Source organism: Erythrolamprus reginae, chromosome 9 (assembly GCF_031021105.1).
Source record: "Erythrolamprus reginae isolate rEryReg1 chromosome 9, rEryReg1.hap1, whole genome shotgun sequence".
NCBI lineage: Eukaryota > Metazoa > Chordata > Lepidosauria > Squamata > Dipsadidae > Erythrolamprus > Erythrolamprus reginae.
In genome coordinates this window covers 24785971-24809895 of record NC_091958.1, presented here as the reverse complement: position 1 = coordinate 24809895, position 23925 = coordinate 24785971, and the positions used below count along the sequence as shown (strand labels likewise).

Sequence of the window (23925 nt, the reverse complement as noted above, 5' to 3'; positions counted from 1 at the left end):
TATGCTCAATATCAATAAAACCTTCCTTAAGGGGATGGGGTGGTGGAAGGAAAAAACAAGCAGCAAGATGATAATGTTCCCAAGGCAAGTTATTATAGGCTGTCTTAAAGTAAACCTGTCACATCCCTCCCCCACCCCCAGTTCAATGGACATTTGTACAATAAAGTTGTAAAAAAACCTCATTTTATCACTTTATTACTGCTTGAATGTCCTGCTGTAGGACTTTTAAAAGCATTTCTCTTATTTTTTTTTTTAATTTTGGAGATGTGGCCTCACTTAACAACAGGTTGCTTAATGATCACTGGAAGTTCCGACAACCCCTCCCCCCCAAAAAAGTTACATTTGACAATATTGAAAGTTACATTTATTCTACCCCCTGCAATCACATGTTTGCATGTCTGGTACTTGTCAACTGGCTTGAACTTATGTTGGATTGTATGGTCTTTTTAAAAAAAAAAAAAATGAAAATACACTTTATTTATAACACACATAACACAAACAACAAAACACAAAAGACATTACAAAAAAAGTTGGACAATTTGTGGCATGTCTGTAATACAACTTAATAGTGCTTATTTTCTATTATACAAATTATATTTAAATAATATACATCAAATCATAGCAATGATCTTATTCAGGTATCTCTTTTTCCTTCCCTTCCTTTTTTTAAATAAATGATCCATCCTCTGACATTTGCTCTCCAAATTTTCTAACATCTATCTGTCTTTGCTTTTTTCTTTTTTTCATCCAATCATAGAATCTATTCCAACAGTTAGTATAATAATAATAATAATAATAATAATAATAATAATAATAATAATAATTTATTAGATTTGTATGCCGCCCCTCTCCGCACACTCTAGCTCATCTATATTTTTAATTTTTTTGGTTAAGCTATCCATTTCTGCACATGATTGTAGGGTCATGCCATCATGTGACTGTAATTAGCAATGGTTTTGCCCAGTTTCTGGCACTTTTTGCTGGTTTCTGGCATTAAAAAATGATTCCTATTTGGGATAATGGATTTGCTTAACAATCACATGTTCCAGTTAACAATTCCAGTTACAATATGACTATTGTAAAAATGGTTCTTATGTTTTCAGGCCACATGGGGAGCTAGTTTAGTAACTGCAATTCTGGACTCAATTTTATTCATTATTAAAATGAGCGGAGTGTGGACTTTCACACAACTTCTGTGACTGCATGATAAAAAACAATGCGGCAAAAGACTTATCTAAAGTTGCTTTTGCTCAAAACAAATTACTTTCCCCCTACTTCATGCACCTTCCACTCAGGTCTCTAAGCCAAAGACACTCAGTATAGATAACCATTACCTGTAATACTTTTTATATGTTTTTGTGGGATTTAAACTATTAAATGAGAGTGTATCTTACTTTTCAACATATTCCAGGCTGGCAAACTGAATTACAATTATAAAAAAAGCCCACAAGTATGCTTGGTACTCCAGCAGTTGGACATTATACATTATTTATTTAACAAATTCATATGTGACCAATTTCACTGAGCTCAGGAAGCATTAAAGCAATGAAAATATCCCTCACATGTGCAGCACTCTAAACAATAAAACATCCCACACAAATATAAAACTTCAAACAATCAAACCATCAGCAGCAAATCATGAAACACCTACAGAATAATGTAACAAGCACAGTAACACCTTACTATCATCACACACTACATAATCTCTATTACACAATCTGATGATGGTTACACTACATCCTGCAGTTCAGTTTACAAGGTAGCAACAATAGACAATATTCAACTCTTAAATGTTTATAGAATAATTATGTTTCCAATATTTTCAAGAAACCACCACAGCAAGGGCATATTTAATACCCAAAGGGCAGCTGTTCCATAATGCTAATGATATTTGGCTTCCTCCTGCTGCAATCCTGAATTTATTTTAGAATAGGCCTCTGAATCTTGCAGCTTGCCTTTTTTAAAAATATTCCCTTCCAACTGAAATGTTTCCCAATATACAGACAAGGCCAGTAGCTCCGTCTTCTAACGTTTTTCTTTAAACCATGTAAATGAATATTCCTCCCTGTCAGAGAAAGAAGTCTAAGCCTACAGCTTGGAAGAAACTGCTACTATTACTGAAGCCGTTTAACCACATTTCCTTTTTAAAGATACAACTGGTTTCCTCTTCATTTCTAACTCTATTTGAGTTTTATAGCTGTCATATCCTCTTTATAGTCAGTTCCAATTTTTAAAACAAACTAGTAACTAAATAAAATTGCCTAAATCGAGATCAGAGTCTTTTAAATGATTTGAACACAGTCTCTGTAAATAGAGGCATCTTATTTGTTTCAGGGTGCCACTTGCCAGTGGTATGAGTGAAAAGCAGCAGTATGTTATTATTATTATTTATTATTATTATTTCTTAGATTTGTATGCCGCCCCGAGTCTACGGAGAGGGGCAGCATACAAATCTAATAAATAATAATAACATACTGCTGCTTTTCACTCATACCACTGGCAAGTGGCACCCTGAAACAAATAAGATGCCTCTATTTACAGAGTTGCTACTTTATGCCCAAATAATGACATTTATTTTCTTCTCTTCTACGTTGCTTGAAGCCTGTGATCCTAGTGGAGGACATGCTAAATAAAACTACACCAGTTGGAAGGAAGATCCAAGGACAAATTGCTCATGTCCGATAGCTCAGAATTCCAAAGAACCCTGATTAAGGCTATAGATAAACATAGTGTGCTATTTCACAACAAAGTAGCAACTGGAATTTTATCTCACAAAAATTAATCTTGGGAACATTATTAACTCTTCCCTGTATACAGAAATAATGTTTATATTTCAAGCTCTTTCTATTTTGAAAACAATACATATTATATACAGTAGTCCCTCACCTATCGCTGGTGTTACGTTCCAGACCTGGCCGCGATAGGTGAAATCCGCGATGGGGAATTTATCGACTGATAGTACTTATTTAAGTATTTATATTGTAATTGTTTGGTAAGTTTTCATTGTTTTAAGTGTTTATAAACCCTTCCCACACAGTATTTATTTTAGATACAGTATTTAAATACAGTATTTACAATTTTAGATATTTTTTTTAAAAAAAAACCTGCCGATCGAGTTCGGCGGGCTGTTTAAATCTGCCAATCGACTTCCTCAGAAACCCACGATGAAGTGAAGCCGCAGTAGGTGAAGCGCGGTATAGTGAGGGACTACTGTATATATGTATGTATGTATGTATATGTATATGTATTTAAATAGAATGTTTTTCTAGTAAAATACAAAGAAGTTTCAAATGTGAAACTGCTTAAAATGAGCTTATTACATAAAATCTGATCTCCGATTTTCTGATATCAATTTTACTGTTGCACCTTTAGCCAAGATTTTCAAGGAAGGTTCCGCGTGTCTTACAAAATGCATGCGTCCGGAACAGCTGGGGTAGAAATCTGGGACAAGGGTTTCTAGAATCTTCTCTCTGTCTTTCTTCCCAAGTAAAAAGGGAGCTAGAATGAGCTACACCAATTATTTTTTTCTGGAAGCCTGGCATTCAAATATGCAATAGCTGGTCATTTTCTAGTATTCAAATTGTTAAGAGGGCAAGCTATTTTAGCTTTGAGATAACATTAAAAAACCCTCTATCAAATTGTTTTCCACCATTAATGCAAATTTACATACAATAGTACAGCCATTCATTTTAGATGTACAAAGTTTATCACACAAAGATATAGGCAACTATTCAGCGGTATAGAAATGGGATGCTTTACGACGTTGAAAGAAACATCATTACCTAGTAAGCAATCGACAGTGATGGTTAGAAGCTTATATGTTTAACAAGCAGCTGCTTTGCACGAAGTAAAATCTACTGCAAGCCAAGTCAGCCATTTGAAATTGTAGTATCTTGGATTACACATCAATTTCACTAAGTATCCACTCAGGCCTATTTTTTTTTTTGGTGCTAAGGTAAGATACAGTAAGATATAAAACTTATAAAGAAAATGTTATAAATTACAGAAGCTTTAACTCCTACAGAATATTTTAACAAAATCCGAGAATGTGAATTATATCTTTATTGATACTCCTGGCTTATGATGGGAAACAAGCGTATTTTAGTGTCTCAAGAGCATCCCAATGTTTCTCAGATGGCATCTCTCTATCTTTGAGCTACCCACCACCAGTGGCCTTTCAATTCCATTAAACCCAATTCGTGTGACACTCTATCAACTGTATTTTATGTTATGATGTTTACATACAAATGCACATGAAAAGAACATTTACATTCTGATATCCAATTTAGTACTTGGCCCCAGTATTACTAAGCTGCTATTAATAATGTAAGATTCTATAGAAAGCTACCTGTAGTTTAGAGTGTATATATTCTAAAGTTGTCACAATTCTTTCTTTCTTTCTTTCTTTCCTTCCTTCTTTCTTTCCAACTGACTCATTTCTAACACAACTGAATGCATGTAATTCACCAATCAGCAGCCTTCAGTTAGTGAGTCGGCATAGTCAGTCTCACCACATGGAAACTGTAAAATAGTAAGAACATACCACTGCACTGGAATTTGTTTTCAGTCATATTCCCAGCAACTAGGTCTAACATACATTTCCACAGAATACACTCAGGTGAGTCACTTCTCAAATGTCGTCATATACAACTTGTCCTATTCACAGAACACAAATTAACAGTCTGTCTGCTTATTAGCTATGGCAATGAACCCTGAAGGTTGAACTCAACTGACTCTGAATCATCTTATTAACTAGACAAATGAAATGGCATTCTAATGTTGTAGTTTTACTAAGCACCATTCATAGAACAAAATGTGTTGCGTTGGTAACAAAGAATGGCTTGTTTTTATCAGCTTTACTGAAAACTTTGCTGCAGACTTAGAAGAAATCTTTCAAAGCACTGACAGGCACTCTTTTGCGATAATAAACAGCAACATTATTAGGAAAATAAATAATGCTCATCGTTATAATTACAACAGTAGCAGTGTTAACAACAATATATTAGATGTCTACTGACAAGTCACACCCTGAAATCTTTTGCCAAGCAAGAGCACATTGGAGCACTTTGATTTGTGACAGGTCAAAAACTGTTCTCTACTATTTACATCACAAACATTCCAAGGCAAAAAAACTCCACATCCATTATTCACAAGGGCAACTTGCCATCAGTGTTTTAAAAGGGACAGGCATAACCGTCTAAACCTTAGCAGGTCTCTAATTACAAACACTCCTTTCTAAAGCTGTCTAGATTTTAAAATATAAACGCTGCCACTGAGATGATAAAATACCTCAAAAGAATAGGGTGCTAAATTACTGAGGTCCTGTCTGTTGACTTACAGGCAGTAAAAAGTACCAGTAGTTCTGAAATAAACTTTTCAGAATACATTGGTCTTCAAGCAGTTTAACGTACAAATAGTCCTTGACTTACAACCGTTTGTTTAGTGACAGTTCGAAGTTAGAATGACACTGAAAAAAGTGACTTGTGGCTATTTTTCACACTTACGACCTTTGCAGCATCCCCATGGTCACGAGATTTACATTCGGATGCTTGACTACTGGTTCATATTTATGAGGGTCGCAGTGTCCCGGAATCATATGATGATCTTTTGCGACTGTCTGACAAGCAAAATCTTTGGTACCAATTGTGTTACTAATTTAACAACTGCCATGATTCACTTAGCAAATGTGGCAAGAAGAGTCGTAAAATGGGACACAATTCACTTAACAAGTTTCTCACACAGTAACATAAATTCTGGGCTCACTTGTGGTCATACGTCGAGAACTATTTGAATTAAAATGAACCACATGTTCAAAAAATTAGGGCGTGTGTATGTATATCCATAAGAGGAAACAAAATTGTCTAGCTAGACAATTTGTCTCCTGCAGCATCTGCCTGACCAATATGCAGGACTGTCACTCCAGTTTCCATTCATAAAACCATGAAGGAAGCAGAGCTTTAATTATGCTCTTGTGCATTAACTCAGCATGAAAATGTAAAAACTATATTGCTAGTTGAGTAATACCTACCTTGTCCATAACATGGTTGCTTGCAAGGTAGAAAATCCAGAACTATAACTTAGGTACAATAGACACCTAACATTTTCCTTAATGCTGGGCTTTCAGAGGTCTGCTTCTCCTGGTGTATATCATGTGAACCACAAAAATTTGCAGCATCTACTAGTGTCTTTATGAATCTAGCCATGAGTCATATGGCATATAAACCCAATAAGTAAATCAAATATATAAATCCAACAAACAAACAAATAAACAAATGCTTTTTAAGGTCCCCAGGTTAAGCTGTTTAAAAGAGCAATGACAAATTACAGAAATTCAAGTCCCTTATATCAGTTTGTAATGCAGGTAGACCTCAACTTATGATCACAATTGAGCCCAACATTCCTGTTAAGTGAATCTGGCTTCCCCATTGGCTTTGCTCATCAGAAGGTTGCAAAAGATGACAATGTTACCTTGTATACCATATTTTTCAGAGTATAAGATGCACCTTTTTCCCGTCTAAAAGAGGGTGAAAATGTTGGTGTGTCTTATACACCAAATACAGTCATTTGTGGCCTCCGCCCCTGCATCTCATTTTTTTTGCAAAAATTAGGTGTGCAGAGGGTTTGGGACTCTTGCAAAATGTTCTTGGGGGGCTGGGAGAAGGTAAAAACGTCCCTGTTTTTGCAAAAAATGGGGCGTGCAGAGGGTTTAGGAAGCTTGCTGAGTACTTCTGGGTCTGGGAGGACAAAACCCTTTTTTCCTTACTTACCTCTTTGAAATATTGGTGTCACTTTATTCAGTACCAGTGTAAGTATGAACGGTCACTAAATGAACTGCTGTAAATACTACCTGTAATGAACCCAAGGAAAGTTGTGACTCTTGTTTCTCTTTAAAATATTCTCCCAAATATTGTACTTTTCAAAATGTGCATGTAAAACTGATGGAAGAAGGCTGAAAATTGAAGGTGTAGCATCATGTTAATCTTCACAGCAAATTATTACAATATGGAAACCAGCAAAGAAACATCAATTTCTATGAATGGTTTAACACAGAAATGTAATTAAACCCTATTAAAATTACTTCCTTTATCTGTAAATTAATGAGAGTCTATAACCCAATGAGATGAGGAGGGTGTGTGTGTGGAAATGAATGAATAAAAGTCTACAAATGAATTGGAGTGTTTTCCCTTAAGCACTTATTCATGGTAAGACCACCGTGATTGCCACTTGGCATTCTGCCATACATCTGGACAACAAACCTCACAGGAATAACCAATATACTGCTCAGCTTTGGAACAATGTCACTCAAGTGACAGCAATTTACAAGAAGTAAAAGACCAACTTTTATTCTATGGTCGGAAGAGGCAGCAGATGGGATCCTCTCTTGTCATTTTGAGAAGGATTGTTTACAAAGTCAGCAAGGCTTAAAAAACAATTAAGATGAAGCTGTTGCAACAGGAGCAAGGAGACCTTTTTTTCTACCAGCAGAAGAATGGGGACATGTAAAGGCAGAAAGAGGAGAGTGCAAAAGATGGCTTGAAACTCAACATTAAGAAAACTAAGATCATGGCATCCAGCCCTGTCAATTAGATGCAGAAGAAATGGAGATAGTGACAGATTTTATTTTCCTGGGCTTCAAGATCACACAGATGGGGACTGCAGCCAAGAAATTAAAAGATGCTTGCTCCTGGGGTGGAAAGGTATGACAAATCTAGACAACATACTAAAAAGCAGCCACATCGCCCTGCCAATAAAAGTGCAAATAGTCAAGGCTGTGGTTTTCCCAGTTGCAATGGATGGCTGTGAAAGTTGGACCATAAGGAAGGCTGAGTGCCAAACAATGAAGGCCTTTGAACTGTGGTGCTGGAGAAGACTCCTGCAAATCTCTTGGACTGCAAGGCGATCCAACCGGTCAGTTCTAGAGATCAACCCTGACTGCTCTTTAGAAGACCAGATCCTGAAGTTGAAACTCAAATACTTTGGCCACCTAATGAGAAGGAAGGACTCACTGGAGAGGAGCCTAATGCTGGGAACGATGGAGGGCAAAAGAAGAAGGGGACGACAGAGAATGAGGTGGCTGGATGGTGTCACTGAAGCAGTCGGTGTGACTCAAATGGGCTCTGGGGGATGGTAGAGGACAGGAAGGCCTGGAGGAAGGGGTTGCGATGGCTTGGACCCCACTTCATAACTAACAACAAAAATGACAATGGATGATGAAGCCGCTGACATTTTCCTCTCTTTTTCTTCCTGCATCCCTAACAGAGAAAATAGACTGCTGTTGCTGAATTAATACTTCTTCTCTCCCGCTGGGATGAAATTAGGAAAGACCAAGTACAGCTATTAGACTACAATTGCCTACTCATTTTGGATTATGTTACTCAATTTCTCTCTAAACGCACAAGAGGCTTCCAACAATAGTATTAAATCTCAACAGAGCCATGCAATATTCCAGTTCAAGTGCTTCAGAATAAAAGCAGCAGCTGTCTCTGATTCATTGCAGCAGCCACTTCTGTTTCCAGATTTGCAGTTGCTTCTGGGGGGTTTTCACAGCAGCCACCCCCTAATGGAAACGGTGCAGCTGCTTTAATGAGTCACATATAGATGCTACATCTGTGCTCCTACAGAGTCTGAAGCACGTATTCCAATTTGAAGAATACAGAAGCCTAATCACAAAATAACTCATCACGGAGTTTGGATACAAACATATGTAGATGTATACTTGCCAAACTCTTTGTTTATTTATCTGGATTTTCCAAACCCCATAAGGACTAAACAGAACAGAAGCTAGATTTAAATTCAGATCTTTTAAAACTGGAAGAGTTTGCGATGATGACCATTCCTTGGGAAGAATATTAAGCACCGAGGAACCCTGCAAAGTTCATTCTCTCCACACCTCAATCCTGACTGGAATTGCTGAAAGGAAAACTTGACACAGTGACTGAAGTTCCAACTCTTAGAAATAGTTTTGAATCTCATGATTGGTAGTAGTGAAAAGTTGTGGAGTTATTAAGGAGGATCAGGACCGATCCTATTGCAGTTGTAGGTCTCATTCCTGAATTTGGCGCACTGCCCGCCCAGTCTAACTGTGCTCCCACTCTCGACTTTCCACTCGGGGCAAGTGGGGCACATGGGGGCATTGAATTATGGATGTGGGCATGCACATATGTGCACTTTTAGCACTCAAGGGAAAAAAAGTTTGCCATCACTGGATTAGAGCCATTCCAGCTTTTCAAATACATGTAGTTCTTGACTTACACCCATTCATTTAGTGAGTGTTCAAAGTTACAATTACATTGAAATGGGGACCTATGACCGTTTTCCACACTTGGTAGCACTTGGCAACCATGCTAGCATCCCCATGGCCATGTGGTCAAAATTCAGACCCTTGGCAACTGACTTGTAATTATGATGGTTGCAGCGTCCTGAGATCATGTGATCCCCTTTTGACAAGCAAAGTCCTTTCACAACTGCTATTCATTTAACAACTGCAGTGACTGACAGCATCTGTGGCAAGAACGGCTGTAAAATGGGGTCAAACTCACTTAAAACTGTCTTGCTTAGCAACAGAATTTGTGGTCATATGTTCGGGACTATCCGTAGCAGGCAGGACCTGTATTACCCAAAATCATATAAACCTTATATTCTGGCTGAGGAATTCCAAGAGATGGAAGTCCACAAATCGTAAAGTTGTCATTTTTTCTTTGAAGACGTTTCGCTTCTCATCCAAGAAACGTCTTCAGCTCTGACTGGATGGTGGGGAATGGAAGGATTCATTCATCCAGTCAGAACGGAAGAAGCTTCTTGGATGAGAAGAAAAATGTCCTCAAAGAAAAAATCAGATGGTCCAGTTGCCTCTTAAAAAAGCATCTTTTGGATAAAGTTCTCGTGATAAAAAAAGCAGAGCCTCGGGAGATGAACATTTATAAGGTGTCTTTCTTGTAGGCTTTTATCTGATAGAATTGTTCTCACTCTCAGAGCTGTTATTTTCCCCAAATGTAACAAGCAGCTATGCACAATATGGTAATTTCACAGACTAAACTATAAAAAGCAAAAGGAAGTATTGATGTTTTAATGCTGTTGCCGTCCTAATCACCTTTCTCTCTTCAGCTATTTCCCTTTTAGCACAGACAACCCGCCACAGGAAGCTGATCAGTTACTCTTGATGTTATCTTTGGTACCTGAACACTTAAGCAAACTATGGTTGGATCATATTATACAAAGTAAAGCTTCAGGCCATGATGAGTCAGAAGAAAAATAATGATTTATTTCACATTTGTTTTTATGTAGCTCAGCAGCAATTTTCAAGCATTCGCCTTATCAACAGAATTTTTAGTGAATCTACGGTACTCCAATTCACACCATCTATGTATTTAGAAGTTTCACAATTTAAAATTTCTCATGCAATAGTTTAGCTGCTGCATCTGTTTTTAAAAAGTGGATGAGGAACTGCTGGATCAAAAGTTTCATAAAAAGGGAGTTACATTTCCTGCATTCCTGTTTATGATAAAGTACTTGGAATAATATATCAATTGTGCATCTACAATTGCAAGCCAAATTTCTAATTCAGAAGGAATTCTATTCTGAGGCAGACAGGTAGACATTATAAAGTTGTATACATAAATTCTACAAGATTAACTATTCAAGCACAAGTGCTTTAATGTGCCACTTTTGTTAAAATGAACAATTCCATTCATTAGACTATGTGTCAAGTTTAGAAAACACGAGGCATAGAACTAAATGATACAATATAGATATAAACTATGTAGCAAGCAGTTACATCTTTACTGTTCTTTATGTTAGAATAATTGCTTGCTGCATGAGCCATAGCTAAAGGCAGAGTGCACAAAAATGGGGAAAATTGTATTCACTGGATTATTTCTCACCCCCCCCATAAGGATCACTCTTTTAAGTCCTCACATATAAAACTGGGTAAGATAACGTTTGAGTATTCAATTGTCAGGTAGTAAAAGAAATATGCTATGAAAGAAACACAAAAGAACCAGCAAGAGACATACTTAATGTTCTATGAAATTACAAGTGCCATAATTACTATAGTTTTTTTTAAAAAAATCTGCTGATTTCCATTATTAATTCAAATAAGCAACATCTTAATGTCAGTTGGAAATCACATAAATCACATAAATCACATATTTATCTCTGAAATATCAAAAGGGCAATTATGTTGTAATGTGTGTTTTTAGCTGCTTTCTTCTTCCACAAAGTAAATAATATTGTATAAATAATAAAAACAAAATCTAAATTAACAGATATGTCACTATGATTGTCTCATGATATTTATGAAGAATAAAAACACTTAATATTTTATTACAGGAATTTGTCAAACTGTGGAAGAAAAGTAATAGTAATCAGAGCTTCTTTGTAGTTTATTCTATTCTGCTGAGATTAAAACAAAGTTAAAAAATCCCACAACAAATTAAGCGAATTACACTAAAAATGAAAAAGGCAATTGTAAAGTAAGTTCAATTACAGTATGTTTACAAGCAATGTACCTCTAAATCTTAACACTGCCAATTTAAAAGCTTATTTCAAAAGTGGTACTTAGCAGACTAGTTTTTGTAAAAGAAAACTTTTATTTAACAAAATGTTCTTCAAAGTATTAATTACAATCACAACGATGAGCATGGTAACTTACGAAAGTACACAAGGATGTCTCATCAATACAATCTATAATACGCAGAGTTTTGCTCCAGAATCCAAAAAAATGCAATCCATCACCAAACCAAAGCCTGCTAGTTGTACTTTGCCAGCAACCAAAGAAGAATTTGGGGCAAAGAAATTGAGAGGCTGTTGTTTTCCATGTAAAAATTAAATCCAAATTGAATATACCAGGGAAAAGTGAAAGTAGAAGTGATTGTGTTTTAAGAGTTCTTCTGTTACTAGCTCACAATTTCGACTTGACACTATAGTCTTTTGGTTCCCTGACAGCAAGAGACCCAAAATATGGAAAGCAGCATGAAAACACCAACACAAGGCTCCACTGGGTTTTGGGACACTATGAAGGACTGCATAGAAAAGCCAGCAAACTTAATTATGTGCACTGGTGACAAATTAAACATCATATGTCACTGAACGACACCCCACCACACACACACTTTATACTTTTCTAGAGGTGAAGTTAAAATGGGAAGCTTGAAGAAAAAGGAACACATTTTTAAACTGGAAGGGTGTGCAAAACATTCAGACCTGTTCCAGTAATTCAAGCGCATTTATAAGAACAGACCATTTCCAGAGCACAAGGAAAAGGCTGAAATGCTAAATAGTGGAACACTGTGCAAAGGGAAATAGCATTTTTTGTCCTAATGTAATTCCTTTTAGAAGTCTGTGTATAGAAAAAAAATCAGATTAAGAGTTTTCTTCTGATTTTTAAAAAATGATTGATGAAACAGAGCAATATACATGTACAGTATTAAAAAAGCACACACACGTCTGGAAATTTGTAAGCAAATTTATCTTTTACATTTTACAGTACTCAATAATGAAGAGCAATAATTCATTTTGTTCCTATAGTAGGTTAAAAGTAGCTCACCTTAGGTAAAGATAATCAAATACATTCTGTGGAGATTTTATCTACTGTAACCACACTAAGTATTTTGATAGGCGAAACATAGTAATGTTAGACAATAGACCAAGGGAATTTTGGGGTTCTAAAAATATACATATAATTTCAAATTCAGGGCAGGATTATTTTTAAAAGAAAAACAAATATAATTCTCTGTCTTTTCTAATATGTACTCTTTTCTATAAGGATTTCCCATATCTATGGAGATGAGCTGCAATAGGTTAAGCTGACTACGCTGAATCCAACAGTTGTGAATGCTGTCAGAAATACCCTAACAAACACATCATTGCTATCTGTTGACATCCAACCAAAATCTTTGCTTGCTAAGTATATTTCACTGTTCAGCATAAGGAGAATTACAGAGGAAACCATTGCAGTTCTTCAGGATATTATTGTTTATATGAATTTTCCACGAGGTCTGGTAATGAAAAAAAACATCTAAAGGCCATTGGAGATAACACACTCCTAACAAGCAGGGGAGGGGGAATTCTTTATAAACAGATACAAACTTATCTACAGAACTGTTACTGAAACAATAATGTGGGGCTTCAGAACATTTTGCACACAACACAATTTGCTGGAAAACAGCAGAGTTTCAGGCAATAAGTCTCCATAAAAATGGATATGTGTAAGACACAGCACATTCATTCCACATAATGCTTTAAAGTTTTGGGGTTTCAAAACCTCTGGAAGACAGACCTACAGGGCTGCCATCTATCCCCTTCGTCCTTACCTTGCCTCCTTCTCTTTCAAAGTCAACGTATTCGCGGGTTGGTGTTTGCCGCTGCTCCCCCTGCCAGCTGGCCGGAAAAAACTGGAGAGACAGATTGGTTCCTGTGGCCACAAAAGCCTTTTAGAAAAATCAATACAAACAGGATCAGGGAGCAAGGCATTACATAAATTATGCAAGCACTCATTTATTTTTACATCAGTTTTGAGTCTTAAAGCTGAACTGCATAGAGAATACTCAAAAGTCCAAAACATGCACTCATCATTTTTCTTAAGTACCAAGTTACAAACATCTGATTTCATTTTGACAATATTTGCTACAGGTTTCTGGAAAAATAAGATACTTATACATTCATTATAAATTGTTCTTGGAAATTCAAAGTACAGTCTGAAATTCCTGTATGACTTTTTAGCACTGAAATTAGAAGGTACATTTTCCTACTGTTGGCAATTTTATTAAAAAATGTCTTCAATTTTAGTTAGATTTATCTCTGCTTTACTACTTTGAATCATGTGGCAGCTGTACAGTATATCAAGCAGGAGGTTGAGAATTCTTTACTAAAACTTCTGTCAATTTCCATCACTTACACAAATAGAGGAACACAAGACTGATGTACAGTATATTGCACAAGCTGACTAGAGGAACTCCCACAGCAGAAAGGAAAATGAACGCAGATATTGAAAGTAACATTTTCATTAAAACATTAGTTCCAAATATGCTGCCAGAAATATTAATTAACCCCTTTCTATCGAAGTCAAGAATTTGTATATATGTATGTAAATACAGCTCTAGGTGTTTCTTCAAAAACCGAAAGCCAGGATCAAAGTAAACTATATGCCAAAGGAAACCAAGCAAACATAAATAGTCTTTAAATGCATATAATTGTGTTTTAGGAATCAATTCAAAAATAAAACAGACTTTGTAAGGAAAAAAACCATTTTCCAGAATACCTTTTCTAACAGCAAAGTCAGGTGATTGTGTATCTATCTTAAATCAATATGATTCCAGTAAATAAGAAAACAAATCAGTAGCCTCCCTTGAGATTCAATACTTCCTTAAGGTGTTCTTTAGGTAATAGTATCATAGAGAGGATGAGAAGAAGAATAGAGATCCCATTCAATTTTTATTTTCAAAATATACAGAATAGTGCACATGCAAAGAATCAGAAACCTAGAGCAGCGTTTCCCAACCGGTGTGCCGCGGCACACTAGTGTGCCGCGAGACACCGTCAGGTGTGCTGCGGCGAGAGGCGGCGGAGGAGAGTGGGCGGATCGGGCGGGCAATGGGGCAGGGCGGAGAAGCCAGGGGCGCGTTTGGCCGGAGGCACCTACTGCCGCACCTCCCTGCCCCTGCCTCCCCACGGTGCCTCCGGCCAAACGCGCCCCTGGCTTCTCCACCCTGCCCCATTGCCCGCCCGATCCGCCCACTCTCCTCCGCCGCCGCCTCCTGCCTTGGGGCGAGCAATCCGGGAGTCCGGGACTGTGTGGCTTTGCGCCATGAAGAGAAAACGGCCGACTTTTCCCTGATGCCGTTTTCTCTTCATGGCGCAAAGCCACACAGTCCCGGACTCCCGGATCGCTCGCTTCTCCGGTCAGCAAAGCCATCTGCCCAGGAAAGCGCCGCGCTGGCCGGAGAAGCGAGCGATCCGGGAGTCCGGGACTGTGTGGCTTTCGGCCGGGCTAACGGGAGGCGGCGCGAGGCCGGGCGCTGGGGACGTCTGGGAGGGCGAGGAGGCTGATGGCTGCTGCGCACTCCACTCTCTCTCCGGCTCTCTCTCGCTCTTTCTTTTTCTCTCTGTTGCTGGCGTGGTGAACGAGAGAGAAAGAGAGAGAGAGAAAAAGGAGGGGAGAGAGAATGAGAGAAAGAAAGAAAGAGAAAGAGAGGGAAAGAAAGCAAGAGAGAGAGAGAAAGAAAGGGGGGAAGGAGGGAGAGGGAAAGACATAGAGGGAGGGAAGGAGGGAGAGAGAAAGAGAGCAAAAAAAGAGAGGAAGAAAGAAAGAGGGATGGAGAGAAAGAAGGGAAGGAAGGAAGAGAGAGAAAGAGGGAGGGAGAAATAGAGTGAAATGGAGGAAGAGATATTTTTTTTGTCCAAACTTTTCTTTAGCCCCCCCGCCCCCCCCTTCAGTGTTCCCCAGAATTTTGAAAACATGAATAATGTGCTGCGGCTCAAAAAAGGTTGGGAAACACTGACCTAGAGAGAACTTTTGCATTTTTTAAAAAAAAGTTTTGTTTCCAGTTTTAATTCTATTTTTTCATTTTTTCATTTTTGGACATAGGAGCAAGGATGAAAAGAACCAGAAATCATTCAGTTTGTGTTAGCTGCAGCAAAAGACAAATCCGAATGTAGTTAAGCCATGCGCTACAGAAGTACTGTATATCTATGCTCAGATGAATATAGAAATGATAGGAGATTTATTTAAAGTCCTTGCATTAGGAAAAGGGAGCACTTTGGTGGCCAGGGGCTACAAGTAATGGGGTGGGGAAACTTATAGAGGAGATTCAGGACAGTAAATAGGTATGAAACAAACAAATGAACAGTGGGTATGAAATAAATAGATTACGTTGTTATTAGTGTGGAAAGTTTTGTGGGGAATTTGAACCTGGGGAGTGTGTAATTTTATTTATTTATTTATTTATTATTTAGATTTGTATGCAGCCCCTCTCCGCGGACTCGGGGCGGCATACAATGTAATGTACTTCATAGAGCTCATAAACTTTACATGTAATACTTCCATGCTTTAAAGTGTATGATAATTAAGTGATTATGTCCAAAGCTAGTTTAAAGTTCCAAGCCTGAACTTTTGGCATTATGTAACATGGTACACAAAGGAGAAGAAAAAGGGTCACAGACAGTGCGAGCCTCATGGTTTAGGCTGATAAAGCCTGAAATGGGAAATTCTCTCTCTCCCCCCCCCCCCAAATTTCCTACTTAGGGCTGACTTTATACAATATCCTTTTGTTATAGGTGCATAGTGACAGAATCAAAATACAGATTAGAGAATCCCACTGTATTCAGAAGACTACATTTGTAAGACATGTGGAATAAAGATGAATCTCCTTATGATCTTTGTTAAAAATGGAGGAATGGCACGAGTGAAATAATGCCTCAGAAATAATACATTCAAATTTGCCTGCAGTACAAATTTGAAGTGAGACTCAAATGTTACTTTCTTGCAACTTGCAAAGACGGTCAGAGGATTTGTTGGTGTAAATTTTTAGACACAAGGCCTGCAGCAAACAAACTATCTTTATTACCAATTTTGCATTAAAAACACATGAATGAGCTGCTAAATAAATAGTAAAGACATATGGTCTTGAAATTTGTCCATAAAATAAATTAAAATATTCACCAATCATTCAGCCAATTGGCATTCTTCCAGATTATCTTATCAAAACAGTTGTTGTCTTAGAACTCTGTAAACAACTTTAAGAGGTTTCAAATTTGAGAGTGTGACTGGTTGGAAAGATAGCGCTGACATAGGAACAAATCAGTCCTTTCTATTAGTATCAAACATAATGAAGTAATTGTTGGGAACTTGTCTTTTGGTCCTAACAAGGTTTAAAAAACTACTTGCATTCAAACTCAGTTCAAGTAAAAGAATTCAGACAGTATACCATAAAGCTTTCTTGACAATGGACAGTCTTCAAAGGCAGTGATTTTCAACCTTTTTTGAGCCACGGCACATTATTTACATTTACAAAACCATGGGGCACATTGAGGGGGGGGGGGCTAAAAAAAGTTTGGACAAAAAATTCTCTCTTCCTCCCTTTCGCTCTATTTCTCTCTCCCTCTTTCTCTCCCTTCTTCTTTTTTCTCTCTTCCTTTCCTCTTTTTTGCTCTCTTTCTCCCTCCCTCCCTCTATGTCTTTCTCTCTCCCACCTTCCCTCCCTCTCTCTCTTTCTTTCTTGCTCTCTCTCTTTCTTTCTTTCTCTCTTGTTCTCTTTCTCTCTTGCTTTCTTTCTCTCTCTTGCTTTCTTTCTTTCTTGCTCTCTCTCTTGCTTTTTTTCTCTCTTGTTCTCTTTCTCTCTTGCTTGCTTTCTCTCTCTTGCTTGCTTTCTCTCTTGTTTTCTTTCTTTCTTGCTCTTTCTTTCAATCTTTCTCTTTCTCTCTCTTGTTTTCTTTCTCTCTCTGAGCTTCGCGGCACACCTGACCATGTCTCGCGGCACACTAGTGTGCCACGGCACACTGGTTGAAAAACACTGTTCTAAGGTACTTCATATGATATAATATGTGCAATTAAACAAATTTTATTCTGATAGAATTGGACTAATCTTTACACTATCATAAAATTCTACATATATTGTTTATTTTAACAGTTGAACATAGTCTATCTTACTTTTACTTTTTAAAACCTACACTTTATACAAGTATAGAGAAGGCAACAAATACAGTCTGAGAATATGGATTAATGCTACTGCATGCTTGTTATACCACTTGATCTGGAACTAAAGGAAACTATGGATCCAAATGAGAAATCTATGCACTTTGGGCCAACTCTTAACATACTGTTCTAATAGTAGTACTGTACTTTCTATCTGTATTCAAAATCTAAACTACAATTAGATTAACTACAGTTTCTCAGGTTCTGCTGAAACAGGATGAGTTAATTAGAAAAAAAACATGCAGATCTTCTTTAAGTTTGGCTCTTGATAATACAGTAGTGAGAATTTAGTGTTTAAACTTTAGGCTCTATCATAATATGCCGTGGTTTATTATAATAAAGTGCAGACAGCATGCAACTAATTCATTCAGGACAAATATTTACTGTTTAGAGCATGTAAAATCCATGATCTGTAGAGGGGCAACCTTACTGCTATATAAAACAGACCTTATGAAGAGGCCAATCTATAATGGGAAAAATATTGTTAAACAAACAAGTCCCATGTTACTTACTGAATAACAATTCAGCAAAAGTTAGTTTAATTAGGATTCTTGTGAAAGATAAAAGCTTCCATAGAGTATATGCTATCAGAATGTTCAGTAATTTCATTTACAAGTATCTATGTCAGCCTTCAACATAAAATATACGTTTATCCTCTGTTGTTTTAAAAGTACACCTGAACATCACAATGGATACAAAAAATAGATTACAGTTTGAATTTATCTCTTTCAAAGCCCCTTTTCAGTCCTTTCTGCCTAGCAATTGTTAGTGATGAGGGTTTTTCCTGTTAGAAAGTTATCAGTGTTTTGGATAGCGTATGAATATTTATTTAGTTTGGACTTCTTATACAATTTTTACTCTATTGGAATTGAACCGAGACAGAGATTCAATGTTTTTTAAAAACTTTTAAAAAGTGCTAATTAAGAACATGCTTTTCTAAGCCACCTCAAATGTCTAGAACAGTGATGGCAAACTTACGGCATGGGTGCCACAGGTGGCATGCGGAGCCATATCTGCTGGCATGCAAGCCGTTGCCCTAGCTCAGCTCCAATGTGTATGTGTATGCCGGTCAGCTGATTTTTTGACTCGCACAGAGGCTCTGGGAGGGCGTTTTTAGCTTCCAGAGAGCCTCCGAGGGGACGGGGAGGGTGTTTTTAGCCTTCCCCTGGCTCCAGGGAAGCCTTTGGAACCTGGGGCGGGCGGAATATGAGCCATTAAAGTATGAGTAAACAGATAAATAATGTCATCATGTCTTGCTTAAATAAATGAATGACAGAAAAGGGGGGAAAAAGCAAATAGACATTTTTTCCTAGTTTATGTGAATTGGAAGGAAAATTAAAGGATATTTTTCAAATTGTTTTATATGTAACAACTGTAACAAAAAACTCTAAAAAGAGGTAACACGTTGATTGTGGTACTGTATAGTATGCAATTTAAATTTAAAAATTGGATTTAATTAGTTTACATTCAAATTTTATTTCAAATAAGATTTAGTTATCTAATCTGTATCTTAATTCCCTCACATTGTGCAGCAAGCAGATAGGGAAAGCCATAGCGATAGAGAAAGAACAATGCTAACAGCTCAGAACTAAAGCATACGAAATGGGTTAGATTAGTGAAATTGTACAGTTTGTCCTGAGTCACCAAGCAATTCAAATTGAAGACACAAGTACCTTAAATAAAAATATAAATGCATAAACTTACTATCTCAGATCGTCCATCCCGGCATGCATTCTGAAACCTGGCCTGTCTTTCTTCATGTGGTCTATCCCTGAAGCCAGTATATTTAATCTGCAAAGAGCAGGAGTTAAATCAAAAATTGAATCATGCCTGTTTTACAGTACCAGCAAAGAGATAAGGGAAAGCCTGCAGATGTTGGTTAGAATGTGAATATTACTTTTGTGGAAGGCAAGCAAGGACAATACTCTGAAATATCGTTACAGTATAACACTACCCATTCTGAACTTTAAATTAACACAATTTTTTGAAACAGAATTCTCAATTTTTACTTTACCACTTTTGTATTCATGTGCTGCAGGAAACCGTAAGAAGGAAAGAAATATTATTGGAGTCAAGAACAAAAAATAGTACATGGTTGCCCAAGAAGTAAAGAAATACACGAAGAGAGGCTTGCCCTTCTAAAGTTACAGAATTTTTCAGTCAGAGGATGGGATTATAGCCATAAAAAACAAAATTCCAGCCATTTTCTTAGGGAGATTATAAGACATAACTGCCAGCAGAAAATGAAGAGATATATTAAACCCTTTTTCAGTAATTGGTGTATTAAAATAAATATCCTTTCTAGTAACCTAGGAGATGGTAGATTTACTGATTTCATTATATATATTTATTAGTGCAAATGCGCATCCCCCAATACAGTATTGCAATAATATGCACGTGTCTCGCGTTCAACTGGGGAGCAGCAAGAAAAAGAGTGTTGGTAGGATGCGAGGCAATAAATGCCACAGACGAGTGGGATGTTAAGAATAGAAAATGAAAAAAGAGAAACAGAAGCTGCATGGGTGTATAAAATAAGGAATATACAGTACTAGAGAAAAATGTGTCCATAAGGAAGTTGTGGCATATTTACAACATGACACCTTAAAAAATATTGTAGGGAAGTTCCCATTCTAATTTTTCTTGTTAGAAATGTTAAAATAGCATCTGGTTCTTTTATGCTAGAAAGTGAATTTTTACTTTAAATTTGACAACTTTGGGATTTGATATTTTTTACTGTCACTTTGCACATTTAAGGTATAAGAATACACATTTTCTGGAATATGTGGTGCTTACTAGTGCTGATTACTTCCATTATCCATAGGATCATCTCAAATTGAGCTTAATCTGTGATAAATATGCGTGATAAATATAATATGAGTTGTCTGGGTCATATATAGACAACAAATATACCAACATTGCAGACAGACTTTTGTTTCACTTAATATCAATAAACACCAATTATATATAAAAAGTGGTAAGATATATACCAGGACATAAAAATTGGATCCCATTTTATCTTTCTCCAGGAATCATTATCCAGCCTTTGAATAAAAGGATGGCAAAAGCATAATCCTTGCATTCAACCATAGCTCTAGTGCATATAATATCAAGACAACTGAAGTGGATTTTACATCACTCTTTCATTGTAAAGAGTGGAATATTCATATTCCAATGAATATGTCCAATCATATTCATTTAAATTAAAATTGTAAACCCATTTAAAATAGAATAAAACTCAATGAAATCAGCAGAGCTTGCTTTCAAATTAACCTTTGTAGAAAGTTACTGTTATTATCTTACAAAATAGTCTCATCAATTATACTGAGTCACAACAGCTGATTGTAAAGCAGATCTTTTTTTCAACATCATTATCCATTAAAAGTAATCAGTACAGAAGAGGAAGGTAGCCCTTCTTCAACTTTCCAACTAATCAACAGCAGTGCATGTTTCTAATGGAATGGGGGAGAGAAGTAATTTTTTTTCTTTCTGAATGGAGCCCTGCAGATAGTTGTGTGTACAAAACAGGAACAGGAAGAAGCTTCCTGTCCCTAAATTCAGTAAGGATCCCCTTTACCCCCTCCCCCCTCTTTGAGGTTTATGCTATCATATAACTGTAACTTCAAGAATTCTCCTGCATGGGGGAAGGGAGGGGAGTGGGGTTATTTCCAAGTAAAAATACTTGGAAATGGGGCTGAAATCTTATACATGAGGGGTTTCATTTCAGTTTATAATTTAAACCTTCCCCAACTTCAGAACCTTCCACAGGGCACCAAATATCATCATCTGCAAGCTGCACAGGATTGGCTAGACTGTTCGGGGATGATGGGAATTGAAGCTGTACACATCTGGAGGGCATCAATTTCTGGGAGATGACCAGGACTTTCTTCCTGCACAGATACAGGATGGCAACCTGTTCATTCAAAAGCATTGATGCCCTTCATGGCATCGGACCAGAATATCTTCGGGACTGCCTTCTGCCACACGAATCCCAGCGACCGGTTAGGTCCTACAGAGTTGGCCTTCTCTGGGTCCCGTCGACGAAACAATATCGTCTGGCGGGACCCAGGGGAAGAGCCTTCTCTGTGGCGGCCCCGACCCTCTGGAATCACCCCCCCCCGAGATTAGGACTGCCCCCACTCTCCTTGCCTTTTGCAAACTCCTTAAAACTCACCTCTGTCGTCAGGCATGGGGAAATTGATTCCCCTGGGCCGTTTCCGCTTTATGTATGGTTTGTATGAGATGTATGATTGTTTTTATATTAATGGGTTTTAAATTGTTTTAATTTTGGATTTGTACTGTTTCTGTTGTTGTGAGCCGCCTCAAGTCTTTGGAGAGGGGCGGCATACAAATCTAAATAATAATAATAATAATAATAATAATAATAATAATAATAATAATCTCAAAGCTTTCTCAACTGAAGAAAAATAGGATAAAAATACTTGTTCAAAGATTTTAGATAGACAGATACTTGCACACAGCTTTAAGCCCAGCAAAATACAAAGGAAGAATAAATGCTTCCCTTCATCAGTTCATTTCCAGCAGGATATCTATTATTATCCTGTAACCTGCAACTCCTACACTGCAAAAACATATGGACTACACATCTCGATCAGGGCAAATCAATAGATGCAATTTATATACTTCTGTAAAGCCTTTGACTCTTGATAAACTACTTCTAAAACTGAAATCCTACGGCATCTCTGGACCCATACATGACTGGATAACTGCGTTCCTATCAAATAGACAACATGGTCAAATAGGGAGCACCCTATCTAATCCTGTTCCTATTAACAGCGGTGTACCCAAGGCAGCGTACTAGGACCAACACTCTTCATACTCTATAGAAATGACCTTTGCGATCACATTGCAAGCAACTGTGTTCTCTTTGCCGATGATGTAAAACTCTTCAACACTGCTACCCTCCAAAAAGACCTTGACTTTATGTCAGAATGATCAAACATCTGGCAACTCCAAATCTCAACCAACAAATGCTCTGTCTTACACTGGCAAAAAGAATCAGAGCACCAAATACAAGCTAAATAAACAAGACCTTGGAGACAATCCTCGCTCAAATGACCTAAGTGCCAAAGCCCACTGCAACAACATCGCCAAAAAGTCCTCAAGAGTTAACCTAATCCTACATAGCTTCTTCTCCAGTAATATCATACTACTAACCAGAGCATACAAAACTTTTGCCAGACCAATCCTTGAATACAGCTCATCTGTCTGGAACCCACACCGCATTTCAGATATAAATACATTAGAAAGTGTCCAGAGATACTTTACGAGAAGAGCCCTCCAATCCTCTACTCGCAACAGAATATCTTACGCAATCAGACTTGAAATCCTACACTTAGAAAGCTTAGAACTAGGTTGCCTTCGACAAGCATAGCTCATGAAATATCTGTTACAACGTCCTTCCTGTCAACAACTACTTTAGCTTCAACCACAACAATACACGAGCACACAACAGATACAAACTCAAAGTAAATCGCTCCAAAGTTGACTGTAGAAAATATGACTTCAGCAATCAAGTAGTTAACACCTGGAACGCACTACCCGACTCTTTAGTTTTGTCACCAAACCCCCAAAACTTTACCTTTAGACTATCCACTGTTGACCTCACCCGATTCCTAAGAGGTCAATAAGGGGTATGCATAAGTGTACCAGCGTGCCTACCATCCCTGTCCTAATATTTCCCTCTTATTAGTACCCACCTAATGTATATAAACAGTGTTATATCTATGTATATTACGAATAGGTAGTTGACAAAATGAAATAAATACTGTATTAGCTGTTTTCCAAGCAACAGAAAAAGCATGCTCCTGTACTTCACCGACTAGCTGCTTTGTTATCTGACAGAGTGGAACTGCGATCCACAAGGACCTCAACCAATGAGCATGGCAGGATGGGGGAGCCTGACACTCAGTTTCTTCTTTACACTGCAGAGGAGAACACAACTTCTGTTGGACAGCTGCCTGCCTGAGGAGGGAGGGCTGATTTCCAAAGCAAGTCTTGGGGGAAGAGAAGGGGGCTTTCCAGTCCCTGGAACTGATGTGGGTTCCTCCAAAGGCAGGACATTTCCCTGCCATTCTCCGCACATGGCTCATGTAGCTCTGCAAATCGGGAAAGCACCAGTTTAGGGAAAGATTAAGGCAAGTGATCCTGGAGCAGAGCTTGTTGGCGGCTGTGGATGATGGGAGTTCAATCCCAAAGCCCAATAGCTTGAGGCTGAC

At 37.7% G+C, this 23925-nt stretch overlaps 1 protein-coding gene across 4 annotated transcripts in view; it reads right to left on the bottom strand.

Moving 5' to 3' along the window:
• CBFB (core-binding factor subunit beta) overlaps nt 1-23925 on the bottom strand; it is a 50998-nt gene that overhangs the window by 25243 nt on the left and 1830 nt on the right. For all 4 annotated transcript variants that reach the window (XM_070760509.1, XM_070760510.1, XM_070760512.1 and 1 more), the window contains exons 2-3: nt 19394-19480; nt 13311-13427 (exon numbers count right to left, since the gene is read on the bottom strand). In XM_070760509.1, the coding sequence (XP_070616610.1) occupies nt 13311-13427; nt 19394-19480 (204 nt within the window). The remainder of the gene's footprint in view (nt 1-13310; nt 13428-19393; nt 19481-23925) is intronic.